Here is an 18,616-nt window from a genome sequence, read left to right on the forward strand (position 1 = left end):
TATTGCTATTCTACAGAACCAAAGATTATAGAAAATCTCTAAAATTTTATCTAGAAGTTTTATAATATAGTGTTACTTAAAATCACTGAATAAACCACCCCATACCGTAATAGTAGTAAAATAACTATAATGGTAGCTTTTATTTTAAATGCCTGTCAGAAATATTTCAATGTGATGGTGCCCTCTGCTGTTTTTTTCATAAATGTTGATTTTATTTTTTCAATTTTTTTTCTTTAATGAAACATTTAAACCGGATTTGCTGTTACAGATTTAATTTGTTTTGTAAGCTATACTGAAAAGTTTAAAATTATAGGGGGTTTTATGTTAAAAAAAAATTGAACATGAGCATGACTGATTAGTAAGACTGTAACAAACTGAAAAATCTTCATTCTGCAGTGATAAAGAAATATCTTTATTCATGAATTTATTGCTAAATTGAGCTGAAATACCAAAATAATTTGATGATCGAAAGATAATAGCAATAAGAAGAAAATCTGAACTGTAAATCGCATTTCAAATATTTCCTGCCCTTAGCAATCTGTGTAAAATATAAACCAGACAAGTGTTTTTGTGATATTTTGGAAATATTTTTTCTGCACCTACAAAAAAATGTATTTGATACACAGACGTGCCAAAGTTGCTCGAGTGATTGGTTTACTGGCATTACACGCATCTGAACTTGGAGAAAATGTACCTGTCTCTGAGGTAACTTTCAGTATTTTTATTTGGGGGGAAGTTTTATAAAGGCTTTTACTATTTATGTCAGAAACTTTCACAGCTGCTTTTTTCTTTTTTTTAACCCTGCTTTATTTTTTTCGTATGTGTATATGGGAATATAATTCATTAAGTTAAAAATATAAGATTCTGAATTTATTCTGTGTAGGTGTGGTTCTGATTTTTACAAACTTGTGGTAGAAGTTCACACCAGTGATAAAACTCTCACCTTTTTCTCTTTTTTTCAGAAAATTGAGTGAACACTGTCATACTTACTGTGTGTGTGTAACAAGAAGAAAGTGTTGACATATTTGACTATGCTGAAATGTAATTGTTATAATTTGTATTAAAATAGTACAATTGATTCTTAGAAATTATTTTTCCAAAAAGTGAGATGGGACTAATTTGGGATTCCTCGCAGTTCTTGAAAAACCTGTGTAATGAAGGGCAAGTCATTTTCTTTGGAGAAGAAAAATATTTTAAATCCTTCTTTGATTTTGCATGCTCAGTAGTTGACTTAACTTTGTCTAATCAGTCTTCTGTTTATCTTACTGTCCTTTTATGCGTGTGACACATCCACCCAAACTGGGTGAACTTGACAGAATCTAGTATTTAATATCCGTTTAAAGTGTCAATGTGACATTATTTCTGCTTCATGAGGTGAAATCAGCATTTTATTGTAATGGGTGTTTGAATGTGAGAAACAACTGCTAAACACATGTAGCAAATATGCTTCCATTCTGTACAGATCTTTTGTGTAGGAACATGTAGTTATTAGTTAATTGCTGGCTTTTTTGGCAATGCAGCCAAGGAACTTTTTGTTGTTCTAGGTCCTTCTATTTTCTTCCTAATGAATATTAATAATTATTATTATCTTACTGTGTTGCTTAAGATTTCAATTCTGTGGTGAAATTTGGTCTCAGAACATTTTTGTTATTACCTAGGGTTTCTTGTTTGTATCATAAAGTTACAAAGTGAGGAAAGAGTCCTTATGGTTACAGTCAGTGAAGTTTGGTCAAAGGCTTTCAATAGACAGTTGCATGTAACTGAATTCCAGGTCACAATTTAAGTGCACTCTTGCAGTTTTATCTGATACTTACCTTTTAAAGTGCCAGTGAAAACACTCAAAAGTAATTTTGAGATGTCTGTATAACTTTTGGCTTTAGGTGTTTGTTTAGGTGTTTAGCACTAATACATTCAGCAATAGTTTCCCTAGCTTCCCAGTTTCCACCATTGAAAATACATATACGAGTCTGCTTTGTGCATATAAAAACAATGGATTGAAGTAGTTTTACATTGAGCTATAATAATATTTTGTTCAAAGGTTTTTTTGTTTTTATATGAACATAAAAATTGTTCACAAATGGAATTTAACATTTTTAGAAATATGTATATACTTCAAAAAACAAGTTAAGTCTGAGATCAGTGACATTTAAACTGAAGGATTAGAAAAGAAAATTAATTTTCATTATCACTTTCTGTCTCCATTCTTATATGAATTTTTTTTTTATATACAGTCATGGGGAAAATAAGGATTTATTTTTTTAAAATAAACAGATCTGAGTTATAATACTGTTCAAAAGGCATGTACAATGCTTATTGTCATAACATTAGTTCCAAGTTTTTTTTTTCTCAAAGTGATATCTCAGAACTTAAAAAATATTTTAGAATGCTTACACAAAATTAGAATGAGGAAAAAAAAAATGAATCCTAGTATTTTCATGTCTTTAAATTTAGTTTTGTATGTGTAATCTAAAATCAGGTAACTGTAGGCAGAACATAAAACTTGATAGTTCATTTATAGGAAAAGTAGGAAGGAGTCATTTAGGAGTTTCTGATCTACAGAGTTGTGTTCCTTTCTATTCCTCTCAAAGGAACTATCTGAACCTGTGAGTTTGAACATCCTTGTGGATTGTCAGCTATTGTATGTTCTGTGATGCTTTAAAAAAACCTCAGAAAATAATTTAAACCAGCATTATATACTGTATTAAAATATAATGCTGTAATTTGTCCTCTTACGAGTTAGCTGATGCTACAGCTTAAGTTTTTTGGTGGCTGCTGTGATTTAGGAAATGTCAAAACCAGCTGTAGCTAATCAGAACAACATAATCTAAAACAACTCTCTGATCCAGGTTTTACAGACTAAAGATACAGGAGTTATCTATCTATTGATTGTTGTTTCTCTATTTTATTTCCTCTTCCATCTAGTAACTTCTAATATTGTTTGCTTTTTTGACCCCTTTAGATATGGATGATCTCTGTAGAACTATCTCCTTATAGCCTCAAAATCTTGTTCCCATGTATGAAAAATCAGTTCAGAGCTTAGGAGGATGTGATTCTGGAATTATTTTTGCCCCCTATGTGTACCATGCTATGTACACCAATTTTTTTTTCCAATATTTATCACTCTATCACGACCCCTTTTCAATTCTTTATGTCATTATGCACTCATCCAGTTATCTGTGATTTATTTTGTACTTTTAAAGTACCACAGGACCTAATAGAGACTCATGCATGACACCACTGCTGGCCCTTACATGTTAAAATCTGGCTCTTCATTTCTGCCCCTTATTGTCTTTTATGCAGTTATACATTTGTTTAAGGATAGTTCCTCTATCTTTGAGGTTGAATCTCCACCATTAACCTCTTTACTGTTGTTTAAACGATCTGTTAAATAGTAGTAACATCAAGTCCTGAAGAAGCAGAAAAACTTTAGGAAGGAAAAGAAGCCTCATCGTCGTTTTACAGGCTAAAGTGAATTTTCATGTACTGTATGCCAAAAGCCTTTAATTTGTTGCTTTTTGAAAAATTAATGAGTTTCCCATTTTTACTACTTTTTTTTTTTTTTTTTTTTTTTTTTAAAAAAAAGCTCTTATTCAGGTAATCGGTGAACAGCAATTTGTTTCAAATATAACCACCAGAGGTCACTAAAACGCAAAAGTAAAATGCAGGTAAATTGTTTCACAGACCAGACAAACACGCAACTGTGTAGCAGAGTAGTATCTTTATTCTGCTGATATATTCTAATATGTAGGTCATATTAGAAAAAAAAAAAAAAAAAGCATCTATACCTTGGAGTTTACTTGAAGTTGATTTCCAGTTAAGAATCTTTTAGAAGAATGCTGCATTATTAGAAAAAAATGAGACTAATCTTAGAATACAAAGGGGAAATTGATCTCTTGTATGATTGAATATAAAGACATTTTATGTGTAATTTCTTCTGTTTGGAAGTTGCAGTAAGAGTTGATGATAGGCCAGGGTTTCTTCTGACTTAATAATGGTTTTTTGCATGGAATTGCTCTTTACAAATTTGAAACATTATTTCCTTATATTTATTCCTACTTATCTTAGGAAAACACCTAAAATTTAAAGTTTTATCTTTGTATTTAGATTTTGAAACTGGTTCTTAAGGAACTGGGTTCTATGCAAAAAAGATTCTTTCCAGGATTCTCAGAAAGAAAAAATCTGCTTATTATTCATCTTATAGAAAGAGAAATTCTTCCGAAGTTAGGGAGGTGGGCTTCCATGTATATCTAATTTGACTTATTTATTCAAAGAAGCTATGGTTCTTTCCTCTCTGTGAATAAAGAGGGCCTTCTGCCATCTAGGACACAGCCACTCTGATGTGAAATTTCAGACTCAGTCTTTTATTTTAGTAAGAGATGATAGAGCAATTCACAGAATACTTCCATGTTGGGAAGCAGTGGCCTTCTCTGTTCAGTAGGAGACCAGCCTCCTCCGCCTGTTGAGTCACGCTCTGCTTGTCCTTTTGGAGACAAAAATCTAGTCCTTACTTCTTTTGAATTTGCTAATTGGAAATACCAGTCTTGCACTATGACCTAGGCAGCTGTGCCTGTGTTTTTTACAGACTTGGGTCTGCTGCTCTACTGAGTTTAAACGTCTCAGGGAACCTGCTACACCCTTCACACCGCAAGTCTCTTTGCAAAGCCTTTGACTTACGGAATTATGCAGCCAAATCAATAAACTAAATATCCCATGGAGAGTGACAGCATATTAGAATATCTCTGTAATATTGAGCTTAGAATGCAATTTCTTTGTCAAAGCAGTTGAATCTCCTGATTCTTGTTTTTATCCAAACTGAAGCTCCATATAATTTGAACCTTTTTATTTCTGATTCTTTGAAGTTGGTGTTTTTTTCCTACAGTTGTAAAGCAGCTGCATTGTTACAGGTACAGTTTTATGACCTGTAGACTCTAGCTAGTCTGATTGTACCTTCTTTGGTCTAGGTCTACAGTTTGTCATTGAAATTCATACAGAATGTAATTTTTAAGTTATGTTCCTAGTTTATCTCTCTGATAGACTCCTTTCTATGTCTATCCATGTCTGCACATACTGTTAGGAGATTCAAATAAAAATGGTTTCATTTGTCCATTTATTCCCAAACTATTTAGTTTTAATGTTGTTTTATTGTAAAATAACTTTTTGAGTCTGCTCACAAACGATCGTAATTGTTGTTTTAAATATGATGGAGTTTGTGGCTCAGTGTCCAGTTTTGTTCCCATCCCTCCACCCTACTGCCCTGCAATATTCCATCAGCCTGAGTTTTAAGGTAGATAAGGGACATCCCTACCATTAACTTTTATTGGAATACTATGTCAAGTTCTAGTCTACTTATCTCAAAAAAGGTGCTGTAGAAATTAAGGTAATTTTGAGAAGAACAACAAGAATAATTAAGTAAAAGGCCTCTGCGTGTACTGAAGAGCTAATTATCTTGAGTTGAATTATCCTCAAATGCTGAGGGATATATATGGACATATATATTGGAATATTTTTCTTGCATTGTAGTTTAAGAGTAAAGTCACTTCATGAAGCTGGAAAGTGACAAATTAAGATCCAAAGAGAAGTTGCATGAGAAGTGCCTTTCCACATGAGAGTGTGATAGATGGAAAGTTGGCAAATTTCAGAGAAGTTGATATGCATAATGGGAGTATGAGACTTAGAATAGCAAGTGCTAGCAAAACATTTCTGAAAGCCTCTAAAGGTGTGTGCTTCAGATTTAATGTCAGTACTTAATCGTTCAGAGATTATTTCAACTAGGGTGTCCAAGCTCACTTTGAGTGGGTATTTTTCAACCTTTTTTTTAAAAAGCATCTGGAGCTGACCACTTACAAAGCCAAAAAGCCATCTTGATCCAGTTGACAGCTGCTTAGCATCTTGTGTTTTTATTGACAAAGATTTGTCTTGTGAAAGAATGATTGATTTCTGTATATCTTGATTTTAAACAGTTGAGTAACACTTTTTTTCTTAGGATAAATACATAGTCATACAAAACCTTAATTTACTGTCACAGTTGGTTATAGCTGATACGCACATTGACTCATGCCACTTTTTTATGTATATTGAATGTATTGTTTGTAGCTGGAGGGAACCCTTATACCTTTACTATTGCTGTGTAACTTTACGTTGATTATTTCGGAAGTAAACTTATTTGTATGAAGAAAGTAGAACACAAAAATCAACTATGATTTTGGGGTGAAACTGGATAAAAAGTTACCTTCATTCTTCTGTATACATGCTATGAAACTGATGTGCGATTTGGGTGGAAGATTGCCATATTTAAGTTGCTTATGTATAGAATAACACATCTTACATCAAAGAACACTTTAAAAGGATTATTTGTAATTGGTAATAATGATGGAAGTGTTTCACATCTCACCAGACAGCTTGTAGGACTATTTTCAGCATACATACTTTCCTGTAATCACAGATTTTTGTTGATTCTAAACATTTGATGTCTTTGCCATCTCTATGTAATATTTTTGCAACACAAGCTGTGGCATTTCTGTTTAAAGTATAGTGTGACTTTGTTTTCTGGACCTGTGGCCCTTCCCACTGTATTTCTTTTTAAGGTAGGAAAAGTTTCTTGTTTCAGTTGATCTTCTTTAAGCTTTTGATTTTATTTTTTTTTTTACATTGTACTTGCACAGTTAGCTATTTGCATATTACCACAGTTAAAGAAACATAATAATCTCGCAAAAGTGCTGTTAAATAATGACTGATGTAACACAATTAGTATTTAACACTTAAGATCTTAGTGTTCTACTTACTAGCATAAAATAATTATCATATACAGTTTAAAATGCAACTGTTTAAACTATATTGTATGACATCCTGTAATTCCATTTTTTTCTTCCTTTCTATGCATTATAATGTAAATGCACAGCAAGGAATACAGTTTTAAGTCCTACTTAATTAAAATATTTAACATTTTTACTTAAAAGTATTTTTTTCTACTATAAAATAATCACTTCCAGAATTACTATTTATTATACTTAAATTCTGTGGTAGTCAAACTACCATGTTTTAAGATGGTTATTCCTCTGTCCTAGATTATTCCCAGGTAGATTTTACAGATGAGTGACTCCCACTGAAGGGAGTTTTACATGTATGACACCTGTAGAATCAATAGTTTCTTTTATTGTTAATGGGAATTGTGTCTAGCGAGGACTAAAATTGCTCCAAAAAAGTGTGATACATCATCTCTTATTTTCCATTTCAAAACTGGAAATATGCAAAGAAATTACTGTGCAAAACCTAGTAATAAACAGAGCTTGACCCAATAGTTCTTATTGTTAAGAAAGTAAGATAAGCATAAATATTAGGCAAATAAATAATGCTTATATTGTCACCACTGAGTTATGTTTTTCCTTCAATTCAGCTGCATAGTAAACTTATATAAATAATTATATATGTTTTAACTTTTCCATCCCTAAGTCTACTAATTTCATGTTTGCCTGAGAGCAGAGGTTGTTCTTAAGCAGGAGTGTAAGACAAGAGTATATTCCGAATATTCTAAAGTCCCAAGAGCACTTACTGCCTGCAGTTCCCTCTATTTAAAATTAGGCAGCTAAATCTGTATGTAGAAAATGCAGTAAGGATACTTGAAAAATCCTTTTTTCTCCAGCTAACAAGCAGCTCTGTCAGCTAATGGAGCCTGCTTTCTCATGAATTGAATTGCAGCTGCCTGACTTTTAAACTTAATTACATAAAGGCTACTGTTCAGCATATTCACCTCTTCCTTTGTAAGCTATCACAAAGTTTAAACAGAAAATCCTTGGTTTAGGAGGGTATATTCTGATATTAATATAGTAGCTTGGCTTTTTCTTTGTGTAGTGTGTTTTGCAATGTCTTCATATATGTATTCTCTGTTTAAAAAGAAACTAGTTTGAATCGCAACCCTTCTGTCACTTTTATGTTGCTATTTTGCTTCTAGAGGTTTCAAAAAACCAGTACTTTTTGTTTTTTTACTCTTGCTTAGTTTGGTAGAAATTGTGTAAGAGGTTTCAAATGATTGCAGGGAAGGAAGCAATGTTAAAACAATTGTCTAAATGCTTTGCGCTTTTTTGCTACCTCTGTTTCATGAAAACAATGCATCAAAGTAAGAGTACAGAATTTTGTAAGGTTGTGCATCACGGGACAGAAAGGGAGATGAATTTGTCACATGTTGTAGATTTAGATTAGATGTGTTCTTTCACTAGTATTTTTTGACATCATGGATAGACTTTGGTCTTTACTTGTTACTTTCGCTGGCATGCTGTGGGTAAGTTTTGTAGAATAGAAAATGAAAATTAAGGTAAATGTCAAAATGATTAGTTTCAAAAGAGTAAGTTTCTACCATTTCTTAGATTGACAAAAGGTTTCAAATAGCTTTTCTAAATTTTTAGCCAATTAAAACATTTATAAGAAGTGGTACACTGCCAGGCAAAGAATTTTATATATTAAAAAGGACAGCTCCAGCAGGGTTTTTAAAGTTTATTGTCTAAGACAGATCTGTTTACAGTGTTTAGTGTGTGATTCCCCCCTTTCAATTTTTTTCTGGTTTACTGTACAGCTGACATCTGTTACTTTATAAGTAAATGGATATGTCATATACACTGGAGACATGCTTGAGTTGTGGAAGGCTAGGTGAACTAGATGGAATATTTTTTCTGTAGTTAAAATAACCTAGAAAGAACATTTTTTTTTTTTTTTTTTCCTGTGGAAGAAGTGAAATATTTGCTTTTCTTACCTTGCTACAGTATCACCAGAACCATCAAATACATACAGAAAATGAATAATGAAGTTAGCATTCTTGCTGTGAGCAAGAGAGACTACACTGAAAAATTTTTCATGCCTAAGTTTCTTGACATGAAATACATTACTCTTTCTATTAATTCTGGAAAACACATATCTATGTGAGGTTTTAAATATTTCCTGGCATAATTTTGATGCTGTTTGCGTGATGTTTGCAAAGTCACATAATATAATATCACAAGTGTTGTGATTAGTTCTGAGAATTTGGTTTTAATATATTTTTGATACTTTTGATTTATTTTGAGTCAACCAGCTTTGTGTCTGTGTGAGTTGTACAGTTTCTTCACTGAAGTATTTAGCTCTTGCAACTAAGTATGTACCTTGAAGAATGAACCTAAAAAGGATCCATTCTTCAATCTCCCTTTGTCTTTCACTTGCAAATGAATCAAATCATAGTGACAAGAGAAAAAAATCGAGCCCTTTCCTCTAAAGCACATACTTGCTTGATTGACACAATTAGGCTACAACATGTTTTTGTGATAGAAATTGCACACTGGTGGTAGCTGAAAAGCCTAATTCCCTGCTGCCTTCTGATTGCAGCACTAAAAGATACTCAGACCAGGCTCAGTGTTAGGCAAGATCAGTGTATATCGGTTGTAGTCCTAGCTTTTCCTCTGAATAGCAGCCCTTTCAGCTATCATCTGGAAAAAAAAAAAAAAAAAAAAAGTTATTTTAGTCTGAAACACATTTAAAGAAGAAGTTCTAGCCAGACGTTGTTTGATCTGGGCTGCATTTTCACTGAGCAAAATGAAGGAATTTGCAATAATCAATAAAAGGAACTAATTTAAAAGAAAATTAAGAAAATCTATGGAAAATGTTTAAAGTCTATAGAATTTTTTATAATATGCAAAATTCTACATAAAATTAATCAATCTAAAATATCCTACATGGATATTTTATTGATGGACATTGGTCTTCAAGAATGTCATCAGCATGACGTCTAAAATCAAGTGGATAACAGGCCTGCTGCCTGGAAGCAGAAGAAGATGATTTAAAGTAACATCACACAGAGTTATGAAAAGAATAAAAATCCAGAAACATGACATACAGAAAAGGCAAAGATGAATGGTAGAAACCTGCATATAATAATGATAGTTAAATATAGGGAAGCAATAAGGAAAAGAAGAAGGGGGGGAAAAAAAAAAAAAAAGCAAAAGACTTCTTGGATGCTCCTGCCAAATCTCATTCTGTGAAAACTGATTTCTATTTCCAGTTTATATCGTTAGATGTAAACCAACTCCAGCTGATTGCCATGGATCTCAATTTTGAAGGCGGAAATCAGTTTCTAATTCAGGGATCCTTCACTTTTTGGACTCCTGAGCAATATTTTTCTTTCCTGTTCTTAGCAAAACCAAAACCATATGTCTGTCTTGTTTGAAGCAAATATTCCAACCTGGCCCTTCCTGTCATTAAAAAGCTTCAAACTTAAGGGCTGAAGTGGAAATCAGATATATTTATGAGCATCTGCAACTGAAGTAATATAATAATACTTCTGTCATGACGGACTAGAAGATGACATTTTTTTCTTAAAAATAGTAAAAAACCACCCCAACAAACAAACCCCAAAACTTGTAGACAGTGCTTTTTAGATGCATTTTTGGTTTATTAATAAACATAACAGCTTTGTAAGTTAATTCCTATTATCTGTGTCTGATTGTATCCCTTTGGCATCTTGAGTTGATTCCAAAGCGAGTTGATGGAGCCTCCATTTGAGTTCATGACATCTGCTTGGCTACTCTACTCATCTGCTAAGCCCTCTTCTACAGCAGCTATGTAAAAGTTGAAAAGAGTTTTCATGATGAATCAATTTTTGCATTGTATTCCACCTGGAAAGATGTCACACATCCACCTTATATTGCTTCCTAGGGGAGTTCTAGAGAAGTTGTATTTCCACATAAATTGTGCTACCTTTTGCTTTTTTTTTTTTTTTTCTACATTCTAGACAGCATTAATACCACATCCATAGTCTGATGGCCAGTCTTCCCTTCAGTTCTCTTCATTCCATGACCCAGTTTGTTGTACTGAACACAAAATTTGAAAACCCCGAATATTTCACTGACTCAGGCCCTTTCTTCTTGTATCTGTACCCCACAGAAAGTTTGACGAAATTATCTGTTTCCATCTTGCCTCCTCACTCTTTAGTCAAACCACTTGTTTTGAGGTATTTATCCAGCTTTCACTGAAGTGCATTGGATCCCAGGTACTTGTGGATCCAACTCCTGATTAATTACAGTTATCCCTTGTTATGTTTTAACTGTTCATATTCCACTGAGTAGGGAGGTAGACAACATGCTTGAGATGTTCAGAGAAGGTTGGTTATCTTTTTTCTTTTTTTTTTTTTCCATGCACCATTTTAAAGATGAGTACTTAGTATAAATATTACTGTGGTTTCTTTTCTGGTTAGTGGCAATAAAACCATGGTGTACTTTCTCAGCCTAGTGAGTGCTTTTCTCCAAGAAAAGTGAGATTGCTTTGGCATTACTTGCCCATGTTACATGATGTGTGTGTACTCACAAAAAAATGAACTGAAAAGTAGTTTCCATTATGCTTGAGGCATAGACAGTTTTTATCACTGTAAGGGTTTGCAAAATTACAAATCTGTTTTAATTTCCACTAATACTTGCTGACAGTCATACTAATAGGTCAAGGATGGAGTAATACTGTAAATCTCTATATTGCTACTTTACATCTTAAGACAGTATAAAATACCTTCCCTTTTAGAATATACTGTGATTTTAACTTCTGGATGCCTAAAACTGCAGGGAAACTTCTAGATACACCTTGAAATGGGTTGAGAATCTGCTACAGGTCATATATCAACTCCACACACTATTGTTGTAAATGAAGGTAATGACTGTCTATCCAGATATGAATCTTTTTTCTTTCTTCTCTTATTATAACTATACTATATCCATCCAGCTTGACAGCTAGTGTGAAAGATGTAGGTAATTTATTAAATTTAAGATGCTTTTACCAGACAGTGTAGGACTTGCAGTTCATTACTATTTACTTCTCTGTAGGGGAAAATGTAGGCAGGTTGAAAAGTAATGTACTATAGGAGAAGGAGGCTTTATTTCTCAGACTATGTACTTAAAATAAATTTGATTTTTTTCTGTTGTGCCTTTTCTCAGGTAATGTACTTTCTTTATACCACCCTTTAATGTTGAATCAAAGTCTTTGGTCAGATTTTTTTCAAGCCTTATATTTTTCCTTATGAAAAGATATTTTTAATCTTGTGCAAATCACTAGTGTCAAAATTAGAAGTAATCTGTGCACATGACAGAGCAGGAAACAGTTGCCTTCCTTATTTTAGGACATTTGATGTTCTTAAAATTATATATTCATAAAGACTTTATAACATTAAATGTGTTTTAGAAAAATATTTGTGTATATATATATATATAATTGTGCTTAAAATATAGGTTATGAATCACCACTTCCTGATTCATAGCTTCTGTTGCAGAGGACACCTGAGATCATCTTAAGTTTGGTTAATGGCACAGACACTCTGCCTGTTCAGTATGTGACGTATTCTGTGAGCTCCCATTTCCCGCACTTGTGTAATATTTGATTACTTAAATGTGTTCAATGAATAGAGGGAAGTCACAGGGCAAATGTTATAGACTGCATGCTCTCTAGAGAAAGAGACCATTATCTGATCATGGTGAATATAGACTTATATTTGAGAGACCATAAGCATTTAAGAATAGCGAGTCCTACATAATGTGTGGTAATTATTTAATATTCAGTGCCTTCTGCTGTAGTGACCTCATACAGTTCTATTAGTCTTTGGATTCTGGTAATTCAGTTGTACTTTTCTTGTTATGAATCTACTTACAGTTACTAATATTAATTCTTAATGGACAAATTTATCATAATATATGAAGCTAATCAGCATGAAAATTCATACAACTTATTCTGTTCCTCTTTAACAAAGATTTAACAATTTTATCACAAGTCAGTCACTGATCTTACAGCTCAGATTTCTTCAGACAGATCTCTTTTTTAATAAACCAGCTTTTTTAAAAAAAAAAACACCCTTGAATTTATTGCAGTATTGACTAGCTTTTGGACAATTTTTGTTAGTGCACAGGAAAGGAAATGACTTCTTAACTTAAATTTTGTTAACTCAGTTTTACCACTTTTTCATTCAAGCATTAGAAAAGAATAGGAATTGGAATATCAGGAGATATTCCTCTTCTTATCACTTCAGAATAAAAACAATAACTAGGTTTGCTAGTCCTAAAATCTACATAGAGAGTGAGAAACAGTAATTTCTGTTCACCAATATCAAGTATTATTCTTTGATTTAATTTTCATTCATTTTAGAACTTAAATTCTTAATTTTAAGGAACAACCAAAAAGCCACAGAAGATGAATAATCTACCCAGTATATTTAATGTTAATGACAGTTTTGAAAAACTTCAGTTGAGTAGTAAGGCAGCCAAACAGAACTTAATACAAGAGAGTAAAGGAATAGTTTACTACATGCAAAGTTTAGTTCATGATTTTATTTAATAGCATATAAGATTCTGAGCATTTTAGGACTGCACACATAAATGTATTTAGATAATGTGTCATTAAAATTCACCAATTTATTAACCATACTTGGGAAAATATATATTACAGCTGTAAAACAAGATTAGTGTTGATACTAAATCAGGGTTTTCTGCTGGTTGAGATACATCATTAAAGCTGATGATTTTTAACAGCCTGACTTAATTCTCTATAGCAGATTTATAACTTGATTTGTATTTTTGTCATCAAGTCCTGCCTGCAAACAAACAACCAATCGTAATTTAGATATCATGATGATTTAATGATGTCCCTAGCTAATCTGCTGTGACTATTGTCTGCAGTTTGTGTTATCACACAGCTCATCAATTCTGTGTAGTCTAAATACTATTTCATGGCATGTTCACCTTCAGTCTAAGGAGGCAAAGTTGAGAGGTGTCAACTGAATATGGATAATGTCTGTTAATACCACAGTGCTGAGATACTTTTAGTGGTATTGATTTCACAGTGAAAGTAGTTCTCAAAATATGTATTTCATCAAAAAAGCAAGAGTAATTTTGTATGGCTATAGCAAATTAATAAAACAGAAAATGCTGTCATTATGTGTTCATCATTTAGTGCAGAATTGCACTTGAACCAACTTGACTATTACTTTCTCAAGCTGATATATTAGAAGCTTTAAAACATACTGATACATTTATTTCCTAAATATGAAAGTGATGCTCCCCCTGGAATGGCAGGCTATTTAAAGTCCCTGAATAATATCTGAAGAAATGTTCTGAAACCAGTTAAAAAAGCAGTTAATGAACATAGTATTACCTAAAAAAAGGGGGAGAAGGTCAAAGTTTGTTTAGTAGATCTTTTTGCTTTGATTTGAAGACTACATTTCCAGGTTCTATGTGATATCTTTGTACAAAGATTGGAGTTCTGAAGCAGTTGAGGTCAGAAGGTGAAGGAACATCAAGGAAAGTTGAAGATAAAAACTCTTTAGTGTTCTGAGGAAGAAGTGCTGTACTGCCAAATATATCTGTAAACTATTTTAAAAAGTACACTCTATAACTTTTAGGACTGAAAATTTTTGTTTCTTGGGGTGACTGTTAAACTTTGTAAACGCCTGATTTCTTAAACTTTTTTTGATTCACCTTTCAGTTCCCTTTATGCTTTTTGCAAATGTACGACAAATCATCACAGAGTATTTTCTTCTGAAGTCTGCTAAAAAGGGACAAATTTTGCCAGATTATTTTCTTTGAGCTTTTTGAGACTTCTGTGTCAATATTTTGCCTTTTTCTATATAGATGCAAATGACAGTAAGGTTGGAGACTGCAAAAATATTATGACTTGCAGAAACATAAATTGCATTTCATATTAGCAAAGGATTTAGGACACGAGGATATTTGTTTACAGAGCAAGAGACTTTATGCATCTGTGAATTTGTCATTGTAAAAAATCTAAGCCTTGTAATGAAAGTGGTTCAGAACCCAGCCACATAATCTATGAGTAGTTTTCTGAAAAAGATCTCTAGAAGATGATGTCTTGCAATAAATCTGAAGTGATTTATGAGATGCTGATAAGCATTAAGGCAGTTTCTTATGTCAGGATAATATCAGGATATTCTGAACTGTAAATCAGGGATGGTAATTAATTTTATGTTTTTTCAAGATTATGTACGTTTTTTACTGGTCCTCTCACAGAAAACAACAGAATTTTTGTCTCCTGTCTAGCACATCTCTCGATTAAAATACTTTCTAAGTTACACTGTTTAGCTAGGTGTTTATTCTTTGTGGATAAAACCCTTAAATTATATTTTTACTGTTTTGGGGTTTTTTTATTGGTGGATATGTAGTATAAATGTATTCCATCAAGAATTTAATAATGTATTACATATTTTATTGGTCTGTATACATAATGACAAATTTGCTACCTGCTTTGCAGTGATTGGCAGTCAATGTATGTGTTTTGACATTTATATTCATTGCTTTATACAGAATGGGATTTATGTTCAAAATCATAGTTTTCTTTGGATTTCTGACAAAAAACTCAGAGTAACTCTTTCTTTTTAGCTGATTGTTGCTTAATAACTAGATGGAACTTTGTTTTGCTAGGTCTTTTGAGGTAGTGGGAAGAGAGAGCATGTTTTGAAAGTAGAGAGCCAGGACTTTTTAGTCTTTAGACTATTTAGATAACCTTTGCCTTTGGCCAAACACTTCTCATGATTTTTGAGAAAGCACAATGTCAGTGTTGATGGTTTTTTCTTGCTTTGATTTTTAGTTATTTTCCAACCTTTTCCTGCTCCTGCATTTCTAACACACAAGCTACACTACTTCATTGGTTATGTCCAGAAAATGTGTGTATCCCTATTGTTTGTTTCTGAGCTGCATCAATCCTTTGTTTAGCTAGTAGCTACAGCATCAGAAAAAACTTTGGAAGCAAGATCTGCTGCTGTAGCTACAATGCACATATATGGATGTGGCTATATTTTGTCATCCAGCTTTATGTTGGTCCTTTTCTTCCACTTCAGCAAAATGCACAGTGTGACATTATAGTCAGCAATAGTATGTGTTCTCTTGCTATGGCCTCATATTCAACCCAGGCTATAGTCTGTCTCCACAACTCCATCCCTATCACATCATCTCTCATGCTTGAAGTGTGTTGGTTAGTAACGTGAAAGAGTTAGTGGACACATAATGGCAAATAAATTACAGATTAACCACCACAATTTAACCAGATTTTTGTGAACTGCTTGACTTTTCGAGCTCACCAGGTGAGATGATTCCAGTTTTTAAATGTCCTATCTGAAACATTAGTTTCTGCTGTACACTGGACTATATGGGTATTTCAGCTGTGTTGAAAAGCATTTGTCTGAGCCACCTCTCATGGTTCACCTGAAAGGCTATGTCTGCTGTGGGTACTTTTTTCTGTTTAGGGAAAGCTTCTTAACAGAGGCAAAACTATGAAGCTTGTAAGTGTTAGGGTGGTGGGACTCGGTCAGTTGAAATGAATTGAGCAGTTCCTTGACCATGCAATGAAGCTGATGCTCAAAAGAGTTAGATTTGGATCCTCCACAAAAGGAGAAAGAAGCTGGTGGGCCCGTACTCAGAACTGAAAAATTTATATCTTTTGGCTGGATTAACTTGAGACCAGTCCGAAAGAATGGCTATCAGGTTCTCCATTTAAACACTATGCAATGTCTGAGAATATCTTGGGAAACTGACTGCACAAAATAAGTGGTTCCCATAACTGCTGCTGTTTAGATCCCTTGTGCCTGTGTTGAAGTGCTTCTTGTTGGTATTCAAATAGGACTGTAAATATTGACTTCTTTGAGATGAGTGATAGAATTCTGTGCTCCATGTGCACTGTGTACAGATAATACAATACTTGCTCAACTGGGTAAAACACCAGAGAATTTTTTTTTGGCTCATTAATTCTTCCCTATTGTTTATATAAAAGTATATACTTTATATAAAACAATATATAAGTAATAATATATACATAACATATTACAAAAAGTTCTATGCTAGAAAGGAGCAATTAAAAAAAACTCAATGAAAAGTCTGTTACAGTGATCCGGTACTTATTTCATTATGATTTGATTAGTTACATGATCTTTGTTGTATAAACATTTCTGCTTCTTACTGGATATTTGTAGCGTCATCAATATCTAAGACCTGGACTCAATGACTTTGGGATAGGACTGTCACAGAGTCAGTCCTACTTTAAAAAGTTTTTAAACAAGTCCATTGTTCTCTACTAAAGCATAAAATAAACACATCTCGATGATACTGCTGATAATGTTTTTGCTGTATAAAGGGGAAAGAAAGAGTTTATAAGCAGAAGAATGAAATAAAATTCATGCTTCATTTGTTATACTAAAGGAGATCATAATACTTTTAGATCTTCTGACAGAGGCATAGGAACAGCAAGTAGACTTTTTTTCTCTGGCAAATCTATTGTCCTGAGGGAAAGGGAAGAACAGATAGTTGACAATTGGTCACCTAGGCTATTTATTGCATTTTTCTCCACATTGTATATATAATGGTTTTTGCAATTATTATTTTTTCTTGTCTTTCCATCCTTACTAAATACTTTGCAAATGGCTCTTTAGTATACGTGAAGATTATGTTAGTAAGATGGTATTTCAGATAAAGCTTATTATCTTTAACAGCACATTTTGCTTAAGAAAAGATTATACATGTTGTTCTATGATTTTTTTAAATTTTTTTTTTTTAGGCAATTACACTTTTAACTGAACTCATCAGAGAGAACTTCAGAAATAGCAAATTGAAACAATGCCTCCTACCAGCACTTGGGGAGCTTCTTTACCTCATAGCCAGTGAGGTAAGACTGTCATGTGATTCTTACAGTTTAACAACAAATGTGAAAAAAATTTCCTGTGGAAAAGCAGACAAAAAAAGCAAATTACTTCGCATTTGTATCCTCAACAGTTTCTTGTCCTTGTGTGTTCTGTGATACTGTTTCTACTTTAAGAAACATATTAGTCCAATCATGGACTTTCTTTGAGATTAATTAAATTGCATTCTTCAAGTATAGAGTTTTAGCTTCATAAAACATGACTGCTGGCCTCCAAGTGGCAGATCTAAGGGTTACAACATGTTAGTTAGAGACTTTATTAAATAGGATATATCAGGACAGCCTGTGGTATCAATAAATTAATATATCTAGTCCAAATTAGATCTTAGCATGGTTGAATTCACAGTGATGTGGAAAATGTAATGTAATGATCCTGATGAGTTTCAAATGGAATTATGGTGATTCCTGACTAGAATTGTTTTAAACATTCAGTATAGAAATAGTAGATTTTTATACTGAATAATAAATAAACAGAGGTTACTTATAGAAAAGAAATACTGTCAATAGTAGGAGGAGTTGAAGATGATAGGTCCTCTAAACCCTCACCTTTCTTTTCCATATTCATAAAGTACTTTCTCTTACTTATTAGAAATGAAGGTAACTTCAGACAGAAAAAGCCTAGCCTTAGCTTCTCTGAAGCGTTTGTATTAACTGCATCATGTAATTGCTCTGCATGCTATCATGTTAATTAACAGTCTGTGCGGTCACTTGATAAAGGAATGAAAGTACAAAATGGATCTGCATTTTGGCTTACTGTAGTAAGTTCATGTGCTGAACTCCCATGTTTTACTGTCCTCATCCTCTAGCTGCTTCACATGTTCCACAAGATGTAGTGGTTGCCTTGTTTATTGTAGGTTAGCTGGCATCATCCTTTTTTGGTTAGACAACTGTGAAAAGATTTGTCAAACACACAAAGTCACAGAAC

The 18,616-nt window shown here is 33.1% G+C and overlaps 1 protein-coding gene across 6 annotated transcripts in view; it reads left to right on the top strand.

Annotated features, from left to right (window-relative positions):
* ULK4 (unc-51 like kinase 4) overlaps nucleotides 1-18,616 on the top strand; it is a 249,154-nt gene that overhangs the window by 26,090 nt on the left and 204,448 nt on the right. For all 6 annotated transcript variants that reach the window (XM_074898136.1, XM_074898138.1, XM_074898133.1 and 3 more), the window contains exons 16-17: nucleotides 627-705; nucleotides 17,551-17,658. In XM_074898136.1, the coding sequence (XP_074754237.1) occupies nucleotides 627-705; nucleotides 17,551-17,658 (187 nt within the window). The remainder of the gene's footprint in view (nucleotides 1-626; nucleotides 706-17,550; nucleotides 17,659-18,616) is intronic.

Source organism: Athene noctua, chromosome 2, assembly GCF_965140245.1.
Source record: "Athene noctua chromosome 2, bAthNoc1.hap1.1, whole genome shotgun sequence".
In the NCBI taxonomy this organism is placed as follows: domain Eukaryota; kingdom Metazoa; phylum Chordata; class Aves; order Strigiformes; family Strigidae; genus Athene; species Athene noctua.